Consider the following 20,452-nt stretch of genomic DNA (forward strand, 5'->3'; position numbering starts at 1 on the left):
TTGTGCAAACTTTAAAAATCTTCTTGTCCATAACCATTGGGCCTATTTCTACCAAATTTGGTATGTATTAAAATCTTAAAGTTCTCTACCAAGTTTTTTCAAATTATGCCCCTGGGGTCAAATTTGACCCTGCCCCGGGGGACACAAAAATGAACATATGCTTAAATAAGGCCTATTTTGTGCAAACTTTAAAAATATTCTTGTTCATAATTATAGAGCCTAGGGCTACTAAATTTGGTATGTAGTGACATCTTATAGTCCTCTACCAAATTTGTTCAAATTGTTCCCCTGGGCTCAAATTTGACCCTGCCCCGGGGGTCACAAAACTGAACATATGCTACTATAAAGCCTCTTTTGTGCAAACTTTTTTTTCTCATAAATATTTACTTTGTTTAACAAACAACCTCTACAAAGTTATCATTCCTACTGCCTTTCAGCACCTCATGAACCTGAAAAACTCGTTACTTTATGTTTCCTCAGGCAAATATTTTCTTTGTACAATAAACAATTTCTTCACCACGTTAACAATCCTGCTACACTCACTAATGCCTCAAGAATGAAGTAAAGTTCAGGTGATCTACGTCATTAGGTATTTTGCATATGTCATGAACTATATAAGTAACAGAAACTTTGTAACCTACAAACACTGTTTGGAATTTTGGAAAAAGATTCATGATTGAATGAAGGAACTATCATTAATCTTGTAGAACATGCATAGATTTGATCTTCAGCATCTAAAAATATGTGAAATAGAAAGAACGACAATATCTTTTGGAGAGATAAAATTAAATGTACCTACGTTATAAGCAAAGGACCTGTGCGGCAATTCCCGGGCTTTTTAGTCTGTTCAGTTTACACCGTAGTAACGTTTTCCATGTACAAAAATTGCTCACCCTTCCAACTTTAAGCGCCCAGTGGGACGAAGGATAGAAAGAGAAAGTCACATGCTTGAGTGCATTTCAACCCATGCGCATTGCACGCTTTTTTCGCATTAAAAAAAAACAGTGGAACGATACAGGGCCATCATGGCCGTCTTGTTTGTTTTGTCACAATTTTTGAAAGTTTTGACATTACATGTACATGACTAGGTTTTACTTTATATTTGACTGCTTTTTAGTAAGGCTTTATATTTGACATAAGTCATATTTTTCAGGGCTGTTTTTTTTCTCAGAGCAAGTACAAACTGATAATTATTATTTATTTAAAATCAAGGCTTGGCGTTGCCCTTAGGTGTATAGTTTGAAATCCCTCCATTCAAAGTCTTGGATATTGTTAGTGTTAAGCATATTTTTTTCATAATATTGATACACTACGCAACCCGTGATTTTTGCCTAATTTGCGAAGTCAAGGCGGGCATTTTGCTTTTTGCGTGGAAAATCACCGCGATTTCACGTGACTCGTCACTCCGACGTCGCGCAAGAGCAAGATAATCTTCGCGCTAAATCCCCTCAATGTTGTGGTGATTCGCCGCAATTCGCCGTGATCGCAGTGACAACGATGACTCGCCAATTCATGCATAGAAACCGAATCGTATCGATAACTTTATACATGTACATAACGCTTCTAATGTTCACAAATATCTGATATTTCATTAAAACAACCATATGACTACGCCATTTTTCAGAAGTGTAAAGAGTACAGCACATAATGTGGGACACAGCTTTCATTGGACGAGCGTATTTAAATTTAGATTGATACAATACGATGTTACAAAAAACGTTTTATTGCGTCATACGCCTTCATGTAAAAAACGTTTTCCTCCTGGAAATTGTGCTATTAATGCATAATATTATCAAAACATTTTTTTCACACGTAAAGCGTTGTAACAAATTAATATACAATTCAAAACAAATAAACCATAAGTATAAATGTTCCGTTAAATTCCCAAATGAGAATAACAATTTATAATCCGAAACACGTCCGATGTTTAAATGTTAACACGACCTTTACAAATGCTTTAAATATAATCATCATGTATATTTCTCGACAAAAGAGCGCGAAAATTATGCGGCAATGTACAAGGTCAAGGTATTCGAGTGTGCAAGTATTGATTTTTTATACAAACTGCGTAGCGCAGAGAACATTGAATTCTGTTGATTTCGGTTAAATGTTTCTTTGGTATTTTTAAAACAGTTATATCGCCAACAATTTGATATTTCTTTTAAAGTCAATTCAAATCAAACAGGCCGTATCCGTATCGTTACTGATAGAAGTAAAACACAAGGGACAAAATTGTCACAAAACCAGGTTTTCATAGTGAAAAAAAAATCTGATAAAGGGAGAAAACTCAAACTGAACTTTTGAAATGAACAAACAAAATTAACCCCCTTTGTAAGTTTGTTGTTTAAAAAAATCTATTTTTAGTCGTGGCGACCTTGACATTGGAGATATTGACGTGATTCTTTCGTGCGACACACCGTCCCATGATGGTGAACAAATGTGCCAAATGATTTTAAAATCTCACAATGAATGACATAGTTATGGCCAGGACAAGCTCATTTATGGCCATTTTTGACCTTTGAACTCAAAGTGTGACCTTGACCTTGGAGATATTGACGTAATTATTTCGCGCGACACACCGTCCAATGATGGTGAACAAATGTGCCAAATGATTTTAAAATCTGATAATGAACGACATAGTTATGGCCCGGACAAGCTTTTTCCGCCCGCCAGCCAGCCCGCCAGCCAGCCAGCCCGCCCGCATTCGCCAATCTAATAACCAGTTTTTTCCTTCGGAAAACCTGGTTAAAAAACCTGGTTAATAATACCTTGACTTGTATAGTTTTTTTTGTTGTGAGAAACCATCTGAGTAAACGCCGAAAAATATATCCAAACTGTTATTTTTTGTCAATGCTCTTTGATCCATTATCGCACTTAATTGGCAGCGCCATCCTGTTGTTTCTGTGATTGTCACATCTTTTCACAGTTAGAACACGTACAAAGAGTGCCAAATAGACACTTGAACAAACACTATCACCCGCTGGACAGTACACACTAAATAATCAAATGTTGAGGTTTTTTTTGTTTTTGGCGTGAAAACCCAGAGAAATGCATGTACATTATACATCATCATAAATTTATTGAACTCTGCGAACGCTAAGTGCTACGTTGATATACTCGTGTTTTTTTCAGCAAAACAAACACAATGTTTAACGGCTTTAATATATAGGCAATGATGTAATAACAACACATTATATACCACGATGTCATAATAACATGTACTTAAAAATAGAACAGTAATGTATTTCCGATTTCCGGCTTTTCAAGCAGTGTGAATGTATGTACAACGCTCGGAAAGTAACGCGAGTAACACGACTTATCCGCATTGGAGCCTGAAACAGAAAATAAATAAGTATAGCATATTTTAGTCCACATAATTAGATGTAATCTACCGATTACATTTAACCTTTAAATGAAAGTGTTACTTAAACAATTTTCCGTGTCTTAAGGCGCGAATATTTTGCTAAACACTGTTAACAAAAGGGCTACACGTTATAATTCTTAATGAAATGCAAAAATAAGTATTAACATAATTAATAACGTCAATAAACACACACGGTAAGATCAAAGTTTAAATGGAAAACTTATATCATATTTCTCGTAAATTACCAAATTATTAGTTTCGTCGAAAGCAAATATCATGTAGAGAAACAAGGTATTTATAACCGACCAATGACGAAACACTATGCAACTTTCAATTTACACAGTGCTACGCTACATGTATATTGCAACAATATGGAATTTGAACAGTGGTAGTGTATTCGGGCCTGGAATATAATTGATTGTAAGTTTTAATAAACATTCTGCTAATGCAATTAGTTAAATAATGTTTACATGTTATGTTAAATAATTATTGCATGATCATTCTTCTGCGCTGTTATATTAATTTGGAGCCGTTAAAGCTTCAGACATTACTTCATCACGTTCATGTCGGAACGGGAGTATTTTAGCTAATACGCCCATTGCATACAACAACAACAAAAGCTTTATTATTGCGATGTATAATGTAAGAGTATACATATATGTTACATGTAATGTAGTGTAATATAAAGAAGTGAAACTCCAGCTGCTGGAGCATGTAAATCTCTTAAAAAGGTGAACCACGGCAGTTCGCGGTGATTTGCGGTGATTCGCGCTGATTGCGTAACAGCGAGATACATCGCGCGACGGTCGCCGAGACATCACCCAAATTTTCTTGTCGCTCGGAATCACCGCAATTTGTCACGTTGCATCGATTGCGGTGATGCGAGAATCGCGGCAAAAATCACGGGTCGCGTAGTGTACTTCATGTATGCCATTTTTTAAACTGACCATAATTGAGAGCTTATTAATCCAAAATTTCCCATAATGCAATTTTTGTGTGCAGGTTAAAAGCAAAAGAAGAAGAATGGAGAGAGGCCCAGCGAAATTTCAACAAAATCTGGCGTGAACAAAACGAAAAATATTACCTGAAGTCACTAGATCATCAGGGTATCAACTTTAAGCAGAATGATATCAAGGCCATACGTTCTAAGGCACTGCTGAACGAAATTGAGACCATTTATGACGAGGTAGAGGATTTCTTCCACGATATGCTACTGATGTTGTTTGGATCATGTCTGCCTGCCATCATTAATCGATAGCTGATTGGTTTTTACCATAAAAACTCAGTCATAGGTTGAGATGATTTTCCTTCAAAAATCGAATAAATTAATAGTCCTGTCATATGAGGGAGTTCATAATATAAAAGAAATTGCAAGAAGCTTGATATGTCCTGCATTGTGAAATAAATGTTTGTTGATGTAGTATATTGAATAGAGGATATTTGCTGGATTTGTTGGAATATCGATTTTAATTCACGAGTGATAATAGAATGTAATACGTGCCAGTGGTGTGGAAATATAATTTTTAATGGTCACGAGTTAATTTAAATTTATATATTCAATCAAATCCAACAAATTTTCTGTTTATTTGTTTGTTTTCAAATGGTTATTTTTGTATTTTTGCTGAACAAATGACGTTGTAACGTCATGAAAGCATCGTAATTTCACAGTATAACAATGAAAGTTATGGATAATTTTCACTTTTAGAAACAGTGAATTATCAGTATTAATTCACTCTATACATTTCTCTATAAACCAATGGAAAGCATAAAATAAACTTGTTTATTTGTAACAAACAAAATTGTCTTTTACTTCGTACTTTCCAATTAATATAATAACAGTTTGCTTCTTCACCATCATCTATTGATTTCAGCGTCAGGATACAGATGCAGGCACTCCACATCTCAGCTATGTCTACAAAGACAAGTCCATCCTGGATGATGCTTCTGGGCTCATCATTCATCACATGAAACGTCAAACAGGTAACACTTAATGTGCTTTTAGTATCTGTTTTACAGAGCTTGCAGTAACTTGAAAACTGGAGTTATAAACTTCCAAACATATTTTGAAAGTTTTGCTTTTTTAGTTGTGACATTTTGAAAGGACTTCAACACAATATCTAAGCATTTCAGAATAATAATGAAAATTAAATTCAAATTTGTTTTCAGTCAGCATTTGTTTAAGAATTGTTTCTTGTGACATTTTATTAATTTCTTGCTACTAGTCAATTTACAGATTCTGGATCTCTTGCATTAATGTCTATTCATACATTAGGCACATTCAGAAAGAATGCTGGTAAAAAAAATTCCCACAAATTTTCTAGATTTCAGAGCCATTGATATAAATATTTAAGAAACCATATATATGAATTCTCTCAATTTTAGAACCACTGATAGTTATGATTTAGAGACCCAGAGCCACTGATAGATATTATTTACAAACCCAAAAGGATTCTCTTTAATTTAATTTCAGTTGGTAGTTCTATCTTAGAAATCCAAAATCCTGACAATTCTCTGTTCTTAAATGCAATTTATTATTATGCCCCCTTCTAAAAAGCTAGGGTGTATTGCTTAACACCTGTGTGTCGGTAGGTTTGTTGGTCATTCACATTTTTTTGTTTCCAAGTTATGTGGCTTTGACCTACAACCTTACAAGATGAGGAAAGGACAAATTCAGATTTTGTATTCAACAGTTCAAAGGTCAAGGGCTTGTAACAGTAAATTCTGAACACGATCTTAAGAATGGACTGACCTATGAAAAGTCTGATAGGTTAAGCATAATTTGAATTATAAGCAATACACCAATTGATTTTTAGCCAGAGGCCAGCGGGGCTTATGTCATGGTCCTGTGTCCGGCGTGCGTGTGTGCGTCCGTCTGTGCATTAACATTTTCTTTAAACATCTTCTCCTAAACTACAAGTCCAATTCTGATAAAACTTTTCACAAATGTTCCTTGGGTCAACCTCTTTCAAATTTGTTCAAATTATGCCCCTGGGGTCAAATTTGACCCCGCCCCAGGGGTCAATAAATTGAACATATGCTTATATAAAGCCTATTTTGTGCAAACTTTAAAAATCTTCTTGTCCATAACCATTGGGCCTAGGGCTACCAAATTTGATATGTAGTGACATTTAATAGTTCGCTACTTTGTTTGTTCAAATTATGCCCCTTGGGTCAACCTCTTTCAAATTTGTTCAAATTATGCCCCTGGGATCAAATTTGACCGTTCCCTAGGGGTCACAAAATTGAACATATTCTTATATTGGGCCCATTTTGTGCAAACTTTAAAAATCTTCTTGTCCATAACCATTGGGCCTAGTGCTACCACATTTGGTATGTAGTGACATTTAATAGTTCTCTACTTTGTTTGTTCAAATTACTCTACTTTGTTTGTTCAAATTATGCCCCTGGGGTCAAATTTGACCCTGCCCCGGGGGTTTCAAAAATGAACATATGCCTATTTTGTGCAAACTTTAAAAATCTTCTTGTCCATAACCGAAGGGCCTAGGGCTACCAAATTCGATATGTAGTGACATCTAATAGTTCTCTACTTAGTTTGTTCAAATTATGCCCCTGGGGTCAAATTTGACCCTGCTCCGGCCCCCGGGGGTCACAAAAATGCACATACGCTTAAATAAGGCCTATTTTGTGCAAACATTAAAAATCTTCCTGTCCATTACCGTATGGCATAGGGCTTCCAAATTTGGTATGTAGTGACATCTAATAGACCTCTACCAAGTTTGTTCAAATTAAGCCCCAGGGATCAAATTTGACGGTTCCCCAGGGGTCACAAAATTGAACATCTGCTTATATTGGGCCTAGTTTGTGCAAACTTCAAAAATTCTTTTGTCCATAACCATTGGGCCTTTTTCTACCAAATTTGGTATGTATTAAAATCTTACAGTTCTCTACCAAGTTTTTTAGCTCACCTGATTGCTCAGGTTTTCTCATATTTTTATAGTAAAAAAAGCTTGTGAACACTCTAGAAGTCACATTATTTGCCCAATCATCATGAAACTTGGTGAAAAGATTGGTTGTATATATATCACATAATTAATGCCATAATTATTGCCTTTAGATTGTCCAAATTTTCATTATATTATACAAAAATCTTGTAAACACTCTAGAGGTCACAATTTTGTTTCAGATTTTATGAATCTTGGTCATAATATTTTTTTTTTGTTAGCAAAGTTTGATGTTTGGTAACGGGGGGTCAACTTAAAATATAGGTCACCAGGTCAAATCTTACAAAAACAAAAAAACTCCATATGCCAGAGTTTTGGTTCAATAATGATGAAACTTGACCAGGATGTTTGTCTGGACATTATATCTAGGTCAAGTTTGACGTTTGGTAAAGATTGAATGAACTGACTCCTCTCAGGTGAGCAAACTAGGGCCATCTTGGCCCTCTTGTAAATTACTAATGATTTGTTGTTCCATTTGTGAATTGTGACTCATGAATTGCGGATATGATTGTCAATTGCTCAATGATCCATATATATTTCTGACCATTTTATAATTTTCTTAATATAAGTTATGAATTGATCGTAGAAGTCAAATGTATTACCTAATTAAATACATTTATAATTATAAAGAAATAATCTTTAGATTATCATAATATTCTCAGGCCTGTTGGTTTTAGGAATGTGTGGGTTGTTAATTATATTTTGAGATGATTGTTTACAAAGAAAGATGCTACTATTGTACTTGTTATAAATGTGTGAAAGGCTCTAAGAAGGAACCAGAGATTATTAACCCTTTACCAAACACTAACAGGATTTTACGGGTTTGTAGCTGACGACTTTATAAATAATTTTGAATTAAGGAACTTTCATTAATCTTATAGAACATGCGTAGATTTGATCTTCAGCATCTAAAAATATGTGAAATAGAAAGAACGACAATATCTTTTGGAGAGATAAATGTACCTACGTCATAAGCAAAGCACCTGTGCGAAAATTCCCAGGCTTTTTAGTCTGTTTAGTTAACACCGTAGTAACGTTTTCCATCTATAAAAATGCTCACCCTTCCAATTTTAAGCGCCCAGTGGGATGAGGGATAGAAAGAGAAAGTCACATGCTTGAGTACATTTCGACCCATGCGCATTGCACACTTTTTCGCATAAAAAAAAACAGTGGAGCGATACAGGGCCATAATGGCCCTCTTGTTAGGTTACACTGTCAAAGGTGAAGGTCGTATGGGTTTATAATAGGTTATTTGTTTTGGCACTATATTTTGAGGATGCTTGACCTACAATCATGCACGTCGGTGTAGTGATTATAAACTGGAGGAAAAGAAAAGAAGACTCAATACAATTTAAGGTCAACCAGTTAAAGGTCAAGGTCATATGAATTTTAATCAAGAAATTGATTTCTGCATGATATCTATAAAACGTATTGACCTATTATCATCTAAACTAGTAAGCCCTTTACTTTTGATGGAATAGTGAAGCCTATTGATTTTGAGGTCAAAGGTCAATTCCTAAGGGGCTTGTTACAGGAAATAAGTTTCCACACATAATCTTAAGAGCTATTGTACCAAATGAACATGTGATTATGCAAATTGGTTTAGTGGTTACTTGGGTGGACAGAACTATGTAACTTAATTTTAGGTCATCAGATCAGAGGTCAAGGTCACAGGGGCTTGTTTATTGAAGCTGGCTTCTGCATGATATTTAGTGAATTATTTCACCTGTGATCATCTAAATTTCTGCTCTGGTTACTTGGGAGCAAAAAAAAGATAGCAATTGACTTGTAAGGTTACAAATAGGTCACGTGCTTGTGATATGAATAATTCTTTCACACAAATTATCTAGTGATTTTTTGTAATCATTTGAACAAGTATGCATGTTAGTCTTGTTTCGTGATGACTCTTAATTATTTTCAAATCAAGAACGTAAAGGTCAAGGTGACAGGGTATATGGGTTTATTAAGCATCTCTTGTTTTATTTCAGGAATCCACAAAGATGAGAAACAGAAGATCAAGGTTTTACTTAAACAGTTTTTGCCAGACCTGTTCTTCACTGCAAGACAGGAACTTAGTGATGATGAGATGGAAAAAGATGATGGTAAGCAGTGACTAAGCTGTTTGATGTTGAACCTATTTGTATGAGCTATTTGACATTCATAGCATGAGAAAGCAAGAATCACTATCCTGTTTGGAACCTCTGCTTGTTTTCAGAATACTCCCAGACTGGGATTGAAAGTGAGACCATATCTACTGGGTCACAATTTCTAACCAGTTTTTAACGAAGTTTGCATTGACCAGCTTTGATGAAATCTTGTATTTGGCATGCTTGCTTGGAAACCTAGCTTGGGATAACATCAACAATCAATTGAAAATGTTCAATATCAATTAAAAGTCTTGTGAAGTCAATGAAAAATGGCATACAATGAGAATGGGCATAGTTTATATATTTTGTGTTCTAGAGGGAAGTAGCCATAGAAGAATGTTTTTCATTCAACTATAAATCCTTAACAATGCATTAACAATCATGCACAATTTATTAAAAGCATTTTATTATCAAATTTAAACTCAGGTCAAATCAAATAAAAACCATTTAATCTGATTTAATCAGTTTAAATCATATAAAATCACATTGAAATATTGTTTGATGCTTTTTTTTGCAGAAAAATGTACACAGGGGAATTGAGGACTATTTATATGCCCCTTGAAAATTGCATGAAATCATGTTAAAACTTGAAAATCAGTGCTTTTGTTTGTTTGCAGAAGAAAAGGACAAAAATGTGGTAAAATAAAATGCTGTTTTTTTTTTGCAGAAGAAATGGACACAGACGAAGGTGGGACTGATCGCGATAAGGACTCCAGATCAGACAGCGAGAAGTCTGACAAGAAACGATTGAGTGACACCGAAACACCAACAGTCCGGGTCAAGACAGAGAAAACTGACAGTGCTTCAGGTATTGTACAATTTTACATGTACTGTATTCCGTCTATGTTGACAACCGCAAGAAGACACTTTTTCCTGCCTCTAATTAGGCAACTTGTAATTATAGCCAGTTTATTAAGCACTAGCTTTCACATGAGATTTTAAACAGATATGCTGTGTACTAGGTGCATTACATGGTTCACTTAAAGACCAGGGTGGCCTCTGGAACTGGAAATCTGCTGTACCAGTCTCCTAGTTACCCAACTAACTAGTTTCTTTGGGGCAATGACCATATGGAAGACTCCATGAGCACTCTATACAAATCAACAAGGAAAACTGGTGGGGGTGATATTACAATCTAAAACGTGTGCTGCCCTTGTAACCATGTTATGGACTGGTTTACTTTTCTATAACAAAAGAAGTGATGGTTATAAATCAAGTTGATGAAATATTTAAAATTTTCAGGCCAGAAATTTCACTTGGAAAAGGGGTTGGGCGAATTAAATATGTGTTTAATAAAATATTTTATCGTTCCATTTGCTACTAATTTGTTATACTTTTAATATAAACAGAGCCAGTGAAAAGCAAAACAGAGACAAAAGTCGAGGTAAAAGAAGAAAAGATGGACACCGGGGATGTCTCAATGGATGCCAGTGATATCAAAACAGAGTCGGAGACAGAAAAAGCAGCCCCAGAAGACGAGGAAGATGTAAGAGTGTCTGGCAGCTATTAACCACTTTCAAATACAACTATAAATATGTGGCTATATGATTTACTAGAAGTTTCATAAATAAAATTTGATCGACTGTTGATTGAATGGGACAAAGAGAAAAAGTCAGTTCATCATTAAAATGGTGTACTGTAAAGACATTGTTATTGAACAAATAATATTTTTGCTGGCTAAGCAGTGGCTGAATTTCTACTCGAACAAAAATTACTTTAAAATCCATGAAATTATGTTCCCATTAAATTGATTTTGTTAAAACTTAATGCCAACAAATCATAATGGTTTTCCTGTATTATTCATAAGGATCTGGTTTAAACTGAAGTATCTGATATAGAAATGTTGTGCAGATATTTACCTTGATCAAACACAAAATTACACTTGTACCAACGCATAAAAGTAGGAACGATAAACTGGATTTACATTGGATGTCTGCCAGTCCATCTGTCAGTCTGTAGACACAAGCTAACCCTTGCAAGTTATTCTACACTTCTTTATTGTACAATATGGCAACTTGAAGGCTTTGATCCTTGTTATATGACTTTGTGTGTGCACATTTTAGCATTCTACTTACAGGGGTGTGTCAATACGGATTTAAGTAGTCCAGGATTGTTTTTTGAGATGAATATAAATCCGATTAGTTTGTATGAATATTGTTATAGCTTCCTTGGCATTCCTGAAATTTGTGGTCAGTACAAACTTTGCCCAGTCTTTTATTTATTGATTTCTGAGTGGATAGCGGCTGGAACAGACATGAAGGTTATTGGACAAAACCTCTTCCCTACTTTCCAAATATCTTACAAAATGCTGCAAATGTCCGCCATCTTGATATTTTAAGTGATCAATTAGCAAAGTAAAGCACTGCAATAGCATATTGTTAAGCAATATGTTAACCAAATTATATATTGATAACGAATTTGCGAGGTCATTGGTTTTCATTTTCTGCAGTCGAACGATGTGCATACTTTTTTCATGTGCAAAACAAGTACATGTTTCGAAGTATCCTTTTGGGATACAGTATTGTTTGTAGATTTTAATTCATTTTGGATGTTCTTTATAACATTTTTATGCTCCCCCAAAATTTATTTTGGGGGGAGCATATAGTTGCCGCTTCGTCTGTCCGTCCGTGCACAATTTTTGTCTGGGCTATTTCTCAGCAACTAATGACTGGAATTCAATGAAACTTTATGGGAAGATTCACTACCAAGAGGAGATGTGCATATTATCAGCGGGCTCTGGTCGGATGATTTTTCACAGAGTTATGGCCCTTTGAAATTTTCCATCAACTGTACATATAGTGCAATTCTTGTCCGGGCTATTTCTCAGCAACTAATGACTGGAATTCAATGAAACTTTATGGGAACTTCACTACCAAGAGGAGATGTGCATATTATCAGCGGGATTAGGTCGGATGATTTTTCACAGAGTTATGGCCCTTTGAAATTTTCTATAAAAAAATTATTGTCCCCCCAACTACTGTGCCCTCAAGACGTTTCCTTTTATCTGAATATATAGTGCAATATTGCGACAAAAAAAAACTTCGGGGAGCATCACCCGTCTCCGACGGTTTCTTGTTATAGAATGATGAATACACATGGGGTGATGAGGATTGTCTGGTTTATAATATTTCACATTGTACTCACCTGAAATTGCAACTAGAAATACTTTTTTTTTAAACAATAAGCTAGGATTTCCCCCCAAAGAGGCTCTGCCCTTTATTCCCTTGGGGACCTTTTGGCCCTAGACCCTGGGCTTGATTTTCCAGATTTTAATTTTGGGACAATTGACACCCCTGTAAATAAAAAAGAAAAAGATATATGCCTTTTTCCGCTTAGACATTCTATAACAAAATACTTACATTTTGCACATGTGGTATTCTTTGTCACTATTGTGACCCATTCTAATTCTATGTTATTTCCAGGACGATGTGTACACTCTGTTCTTCGTCAACAATAACTGGTACCTGTTGTTCCGCCTGCACCAGCTACTGTGTGAGAGACTACACAAGATCTACGTGCACTCACAGACCATTGCAGAGGAGGAGGCCCAGTGTAGGAAGGATAGGAAGGAGTCCACCGCCGTAGCATTGAGACTGAAAGCTCCTAGTATGTGGCTTGGTTTTGTATTTACTCTTTTGCATGTCCTAAATGGAATAAATATTGCTGAAAGCTGTTAGTAAGAATGTTGCTCTTTATTTTGTATTTCATCATATATCAGGGGTGTGATTTTTCCGCGGATCGGGTTGTCCCAGTGGTCACTTCTGAGATTCGCGTAAATTCGTTTAAAAAAAGTGGGGTAGAGGGGGTTCCACCGATTCTGCGGACGTATTTCATAAGCGGCCCGAAAAATCCGCGGCTCGCGAAATCTCTCCGCAGTTTACACTGGTAGATTATGCCTAAGCATTTTTAAAACAAGCAATATCTTTGGCTGTCGTTTCCCAATCTTCCAATTAAAATCGGTTTCTTAAAATGTGTTTGGTATATCTAAGCTGACTCGTTTGCAAATGGCGCCGTTGTGAAGCGAAAATTAAGATTATTGAAGTGACAAATAGCAATTGAATTAACGACTGACATCATATAGTTTGATAGTTATAATGAAATGTGTTGGTCAACGAAAAAGACTACGTTTTAGATACAAGCAACACATATTTTGTTTAGAAATGTGCAAAGTGAATTTGTGTCGCGGAAACCAGTGTTTGCAAATTGGATTTCAGTCGACTCGCAAAGTAAAACAATTTAAAAGAGTATCGTTCGAACATGGAAATAGACAAACATGATTTGATTTATATGTTCGTGGATCTGTGTATATTCAGATTCATATGCATATTCTGCTTTATTATGTTTGTCGCGCTGTTCAGTTAACTGAAATAGCATTGAACTGAAGATGTGAAATGCAAGATATTGAAAGGTAAACAAATTAAATATATTAATTTAACTCAGTTTAATACATCATTAACACAAGTAGAACACTCAAGTATGTTTGTTTATATTTAGTCTATTTACTGTAATTCAATACATTGAAAAACTGCTGCTATTGATCACAATAAATTCTGTTTACTTTGCATCCTCAGTATGTTAAATGTGAAGTTTAACAGGTTTTTGTAACGAAATATTGTTATGAAGTTCAAGAAGTTGTGAAACCGGAGGGGACTTATGGTTTGCACTCTGTCTGTCTGTCACACTTTTCTGGATCCTGCGATAACTTTAAAAGTTCTTCATATTTTTTCATGAAACTTGAAACATGGATAGATGGCAATATGGAGATTATGCACGTCATTTCATTTTGTTCCTATGTCAAAAATTCTGGTTGCTATGGCAACAATTTAAAAAAAAATAGTTTTTTTTTTACTGACAATGGTGGAGTTCCACTAGTAGGGGACCATATTGCTTTGCAATCTCTTGTTTTAAGGTTGGTCATTGCGTTATGCGCGCCATTCGCGTAGTCAAAATCAGTCGACAGAATTTTCCTCCCTTCGACTTTGCCTGAATCACACCCCTGTATATAGAATAAAAATTGCAAAGTTTTTATAGCTGAAGCATTGTGATTGAAAGTTCCAAGTTAGCTTCTTTTTTCTAAATTTATGTTAAAATTTAACCTGAAATAATGTTATGCTGCTTGTCATAGGAAACATTCTTTTACTTTGTTTCTCATTTTCAAATAAAAACAAATGATATTATTTTTAATTAGAAACTGATTTTGTATTATCAGTTTTAATATATACATTTATTGAAGTATTTTTTTATTGCTTTCAGGTGAGATTGAGCCGGATGAGTATTTCCCGTACTTTCTGGACATGGTGAAGAACGTGTTGGACGGAAACCTAGAGAGCACGAGTTACGAGGACCAGCTGAGAGAGATGTATGGGATACATGCGTACATTGCCTTCACCATGGACAAGCTGGTGCAGAACATTGTCAGACAGGTGGGGAAGGAGTAGAATTTCCAATGTTAAAAGACCTTTTGCAACTTGAGAAGAAATTTAGTCAATTTTATACGTATGTATACCAAGAACATCTGGGCAATTTATTATGCCCCCCTTCGAAGAAGAGGGAGTATATTGCTTTGCTCATGTCGGTCGGTCTGTCGGTCGGTCTGTCGGTCCGTCCACCAGATGGTTTCCGGATGATAACTCAAGAACGCTTAGGCCTAGGATCATGAAACATCATAGGAACATTGATCATGACTCGCAGATGACCCCTATTGATTTTGAGGTCACTTGGTCAAAGGTCAAGGTCACAGGTGAAGGTCACAGTTACTGGAAATAGGCATTTTAAGGATTTAGCATGGTTCAAACAAGGGAAATAACTACCGTTTATGCATGTTCTTTTTGTTACAGCATTTGCCTCCCTTGTAATTTATTTAAATTTTACCAAATGTAAGGCTTACTGCATTTTGGTAATGCATTGTATCAATAAACATCGGGCAAAAATGAAATTAAGGTTGCATTATCGCTACCTAGTTATGCCCCCTTTCGAAGAAAAACTCACCACCACCACCACCAGCTGGATTCAGTTCCCCCATTATCTAATTAGTGCATTTATTCTGTAACGGGTGTTGTCTTGAAGTGATGCGAGTAATACTGTGTTGAAACTTGATTCTATATAATGCATTCCTAACAGTAATTCTCCAGTAAATGTCTGTGCACAAGTGGTTAATATTTAATTTTAAGTGTTTCTTCAACAACAAAATATCAAAACAGCTAGATAATCATACTTTATTTGAAGACAAGTAAAATATGTGAAACTTTGTGCAACTACGTAGTAATTAATGGTGACTTAATGTTCTCAGCTAGTAACACTGCACTGCTACGTGCTTAAAGGCCTACACGCATGCTTAGGAAATGGTGTAGGAAACCCTCTATAGTTGAAAGGGAAGAAAACAATATAGATAAAGACCAGATATATAATTGTAGACTGATACACTATGTGGTATACCCCATGAAGGAGCCAGACATTCCTTAAACTAGGCCTTTAACATGTGTTTACACCCCTGCCTCTCTCCCTTGATTAGCCATCATCCTCCCATGAAATGTTCATTAAATCACACACAGTGAATGTCCTGGGTTAGTAGTCACCAAAGACTTATTGGAAATCTTTTCTTAAGTTGAAGTGAACATTTCTGATCACATTATTTATGTCAAATTAAATTGTTTCCCTTAAAACATGTAACATCCCTCATGTTAGTAGATATTTCTTGTTAACAGCAGTTTAATGTATTAACACCTTGTACCACCTCTCATGTTAGTAGATATTTATGCCCCCCTTTGAAGAAGAGGGGGTATATTGCTTTGCTCATGTCGGTCTGTCGGTCGGTCGGTCTGTCCGTCCACCAGGTGGTTGTCATACGATAACTCAAGAACGCTTGGGCCTAGGATCATGAAACTTGGTACATTGATCATGACTCGCAGATGACCCCTATTGATTTTGAGGTCACTAGGTCAAAGGTCAAGGTCACGGTGACTCGAAATAGTAAAGTTGTTTTTTTTTAATGATAATTCAAGAATGCATACGCGGCCAACAGGGCACACTCTGAACAATATTACTGAAGCAATGGTCTGTAATCCTAAATCTATAATTATCAGTCCAATGAAACATCATCCTTTTAGTAAAATACTGTGGATCAGTAAAAATATTATCAGAATATGATATTGTTTGTATATTTTGTATATTAAATATTGTGTTAATGTTTAATTTTGTTGATTAATATAAATATAAGCAGGACAGGGGAGGTAATACACTACAGGGGAAACAAATGCAATAAGTTTAAATTTATTGTTACAGATTTGCCTCCCTTGTAATATATTTAAATTTTACCAAATGTAAGGCTAACTGCATTTTTGTAATGCATACTACTACTACTACTTCTACTACTACTACTACTACTACTACTACTGCTGCTGCTGCTGCTGCTGCTGCTGCTGCTGCTGCTGCTGCTGCTACTACTACTACTACTACTTCTTCTACTACTACTACTACTACTACTACTACTACTACTTCTACTGCTACTACTACTACTACTACTACTACTACTACTACTACTCTACTACTACTTCTACTACTACTACTACTACTTCTACTACTACTACTACTACTACTTCTACAACCACCACCACCACCACCACCACCACCACCACCACCACCTTTCAGTGACAAAAAACGTATTCACACAATGGCTGCTACTAGGGGGGCATGCATGTTTTACAAACAGCCCTTGTTCTTGTTAACAGCAGTTTAATGTATTAACACCTTGTACCACCTCTCATGTTAGTAGATAGTTCTTGTTAACAGCACTTTAATGTATTAACACCTTATCACTAAGAATCTGAGACATGTGCAATTGTGAAGTTCTGATTATTATGCCCCAGGATCGAATGATCGGGGGTATATTGTTTTTGGCCTGTCTGTCCGTCATTCTGTCTCCAAACTTTAACCTTGGTTAAACTTTTGCAATATTGCAATAACTTTTGCTTTGTAAATCTGGGCCCTGTATAAATGGTGTGTACATGAATTTAATGTTGCTCTTGGTAGCTGCAACACATTGTGGTAGAAGAGAACTGTCACAGAGTGTCTGAACTGTTCAACGATGAGCGAAGGAACCGCGCTACTGGGGGTCGTATTGCTACACGTCATCAGCGACAGCCAATGGAAAACAGCTATCAGAAGAGGGCAGAGCAGTGCTTGAGCGAGGAAAACTGCTTTAAAGTGACTATAGTAAGTGTTGTTACTGAGCCGCTTTAAAGTGACCATAGCAAGTGTTTTTAGCTCGACTTTTATATATGAAATATATATAGCGGAGCTATCCTACTCGCCCCGGCGTGAGCGTGCGCGTTGGAATGTTCAAGTTTGCGTACCACCTCAAATATTTTCTAAGTCCCTTGACATATTGCTTTTATATTTTGCATATTTCTTTACCAACATGATCCTAATCTATAAAACAAGAGCAGACAACTGTATCAAGTATTTTGACATAATTATAGCCCCTTTTATACTTAGATAATTGAACATTTGGTTAAGTTTTGTGTATTGGTCCATTTTACTCCTTAAGTATCATAGTTATTGCTTTCAGACTTGGTAAACTCGCTAACTATCGTAAAGGGACTGTATAGGGCAAGTTGCATAACTCTGGTTGGCTTTTTAATGGAATTATGGCCCTTTTTTGTCTTAGTAACTTTGAATATTTTGTAAAATTTTGTGTTTAGATCAACTTTACTTCTAAAGTATCAAGGCTATTTCTTTGAAACTTCAAATACTTTCTTACTATCATGATGGTACTGTACCTGGCAAGTTGAATTTGACCTTGACCTTCAAGGTCAAATTAATAAATTTTGCTTAAATTTAACAATTATGATCACATTTGATTCATACTTTGACAAAACAACACTTACCTGACATACCACAATGGACTCCACACAAACCATCCCACACGCCCCCCCCCCCCCCAAAAAAAAATCTTTTTTTTCTTATTTTTTAAAGATCATCTATTAATTGACCACACACACACATTATACCCCCCTCTCCATGATGGCTTACGTTATACTGTCAAGCACTCGAATAGTCGAGCGCGCTGTCCTCTGACAGCTCTTGTTGTTCTCACACTTCCCCTATTTCAGCAGCACCCTGTACCTTATGAGATCTGAACCTATACAAACTTAATAATAAGGCTCAAATTTAATTACTTTTCCTAGTACAAAACCGATAATTGCCTTACCAAAGATTTGATGATCTAGCAACATTAAAGGATGAAAAAGAAAATTGTGAGATTTTCTTATTACAATTATAATCATTTTGTTTGTTTTTACATGATTGTACAGTACCACAGAATGCAGTGTTACTAGGGATATTTTTAGGCGAACAGGGCCTGTGTGCTCAAAATTTAAGCCAGTTAAGAGCTAACAGACGTTAATTTTTGGATCAAATTATTTGTGTCTTTACTGCTAACCCTCTAATATATGTGTTAACTGTAAACACATTTGTTTGCTAGAATTATTTGACAATGTTTGATAATAACTTCTCTTTTATTTGAGCCTGAAGTTAACAGACTGCTACCTTGGGCATTGAAGTTTTGAGCAACAGGGCGGAAAAGACAGATTGACTTTATGCTTAATTTGTAAATATTCCCCCTCCCCTTCAAATTTTTAGTACTTATGTTGGTCTATTTCCAGTACAAATGTTGATCTGTTTCCAATACAAATGTTGGTCGATTTCAAGTACAAATGTTATTCTATTTCCAGTACAAATGTTGATCTGTTTCTAGTACAAATGCTTTTTGTATTTCCTGTACAAATGTTGTCTATTTCCATTACTAATGTTGGTCTACTATTTTCAGTACAAATGTTGGTCTGTTTCCAGTACAAATGTTGGTCTGTTTCCAGTAAAAATTTTGATCTATTTCCAGTACAAATGTCTGTCTGTTTCCAGTACTAATGTTAGTCTGTTTCCAGTACAAATGTTGGTTTATTTGAAGTACAAATGTTGGTCTGTTTCCAGTACAAATTTTGGTCTGTTTCCAGTACAAATGTTCGTCCTATTTCCATTACAAATGCTGGTCCTATTTCCCATACAAATGTTGGTCCATTTTCATTACTAATGTTGGTCTACTATTTCCAGTACAAATGTTGCCTGTTTCCAGTACAAATGTTGGTCTGTTTCCAGTACTAATGTTGGTCTGTTTCCAGTACAAATGTTTGTCTGTTTCCAGTACAAATGTTGGTTTATTTGAAGTACAAATGTTGGTCTGTTTCCAGTACAAATTTTGGTCTGTTTCCTGTACAAATGTTAGTCTGTTTCCAGTACAAATGTTCCTCCTATTTCCAGTACAAATGCTGGTCCTATTTCCCGTACAAATGTTGGTCCATTTCCATTACCAATGTTGGTCTTATATTTCCAGTACAAATGTTGGTCTGTTTTCAGTACAAATGTTGGTCTGTTTCCAGTACAAATGTTGGTCTGTTTCCAGCACAAGATGGAGTGCCGACTGAGCATAGAGATGCTGGACTCGGACCATGAGCCCCCTGACGACCCCGTGGAGGTGGAACGCTGGAGCGAGTATGTTGAGAAATACGTGAACAACGAGGACACTGCCACTGAAGAACTCAAGGAGATGCTCAACAGGAAACCTGTGTTCTTAAGGAGGTAGGTGTATTGACTCCGTGGGTTTGTTGTTGTTGTTTTTTGTGTTTTACTTTATGTTTGTGTAGCTAAAAAAAATTATGTTTCTGTCTTTACAAAAAAAATTACAGCATTTTCCTGATTTATCATGTTATGTATTAAACTTTAAAAAAAATTTGCTACATTCTTGAGGCATATATAAATGCAAAATATATACCTGCCCTATTTGCCTGCCCTTGAACATTGCTGACTAAGTTTGCACAGGCATCAATCACGTTTCAGATTATATGTGGTTTTGAAGGCTGATTGATGTCATATTAATTATGCTAATATTTTAATAATTTCATTGCATCAAAGATATGACATCATTT

At 35.8% G+C, this 20,452-nt stretch overlaps 1 protein-coding gene across 3 annotated transcripts in view; it reads left to right on the top strand.

The window, feature by feature from the left end:
- Positions 1-20,452, top strand: part of LOC127833887 (paired amphipathic helix protein Sin3a-like) — a 75,962-nt gene that overhangs the window by 52,580 nt on the left and 2,930 nt on the right. For all 3 annotated transcript variants that reach the window (XM_052359387.1, XM_052359386.1, XM_052359388.1), the window contains exons 18-26: positions 4,367-4,550; positions 5,236-5,344; positions 9,315-9,428; positions 10,141-10,281; positions 10,823-10,959; positions 12,896-13,079; positions 14,727-14,896; positions 17,502-17,684; positions 19,930-20,105. In XM_052359387.1, coding sequence (XP_052215347.1) covers positions 4,367-4,550; positions 5,236-5,344; positions 9,315-9,428; positions 10,141-10,281; positions 10,823-10,959; positions 12,896-13,079; positions 14,727-14,896; positions 17,502-17,684; positions 19,930-20,105 — 1,398 coding nt within the window. The remainder of the gene's footprint in view (positions 1-4,366; positions 4,551-5,235; positions 5,345-9,314; positions 9,429-10,140; positions 10,282-10,822; positions 10,960-12,895; positions 13,080-14,726; positions 14,897-17,501; positions 17,685-19,929; positions 20,106-20,452) is intronic.

Source organism: Dreissena polymorpha, chromosome 6 (assembly GCF_020536995.1).
Source record: "Dreissena polymorpha isolate Duluth1 chromosome 6, UMN_Dpol_1.0, whole genome shotgun sequence".
Lineage (NCBI taxonomy): Eukaryota > Metazoa > Mollusca > Bivalvia > Myida > Dreissenidae > Dreissena > Dreissena polymorpha.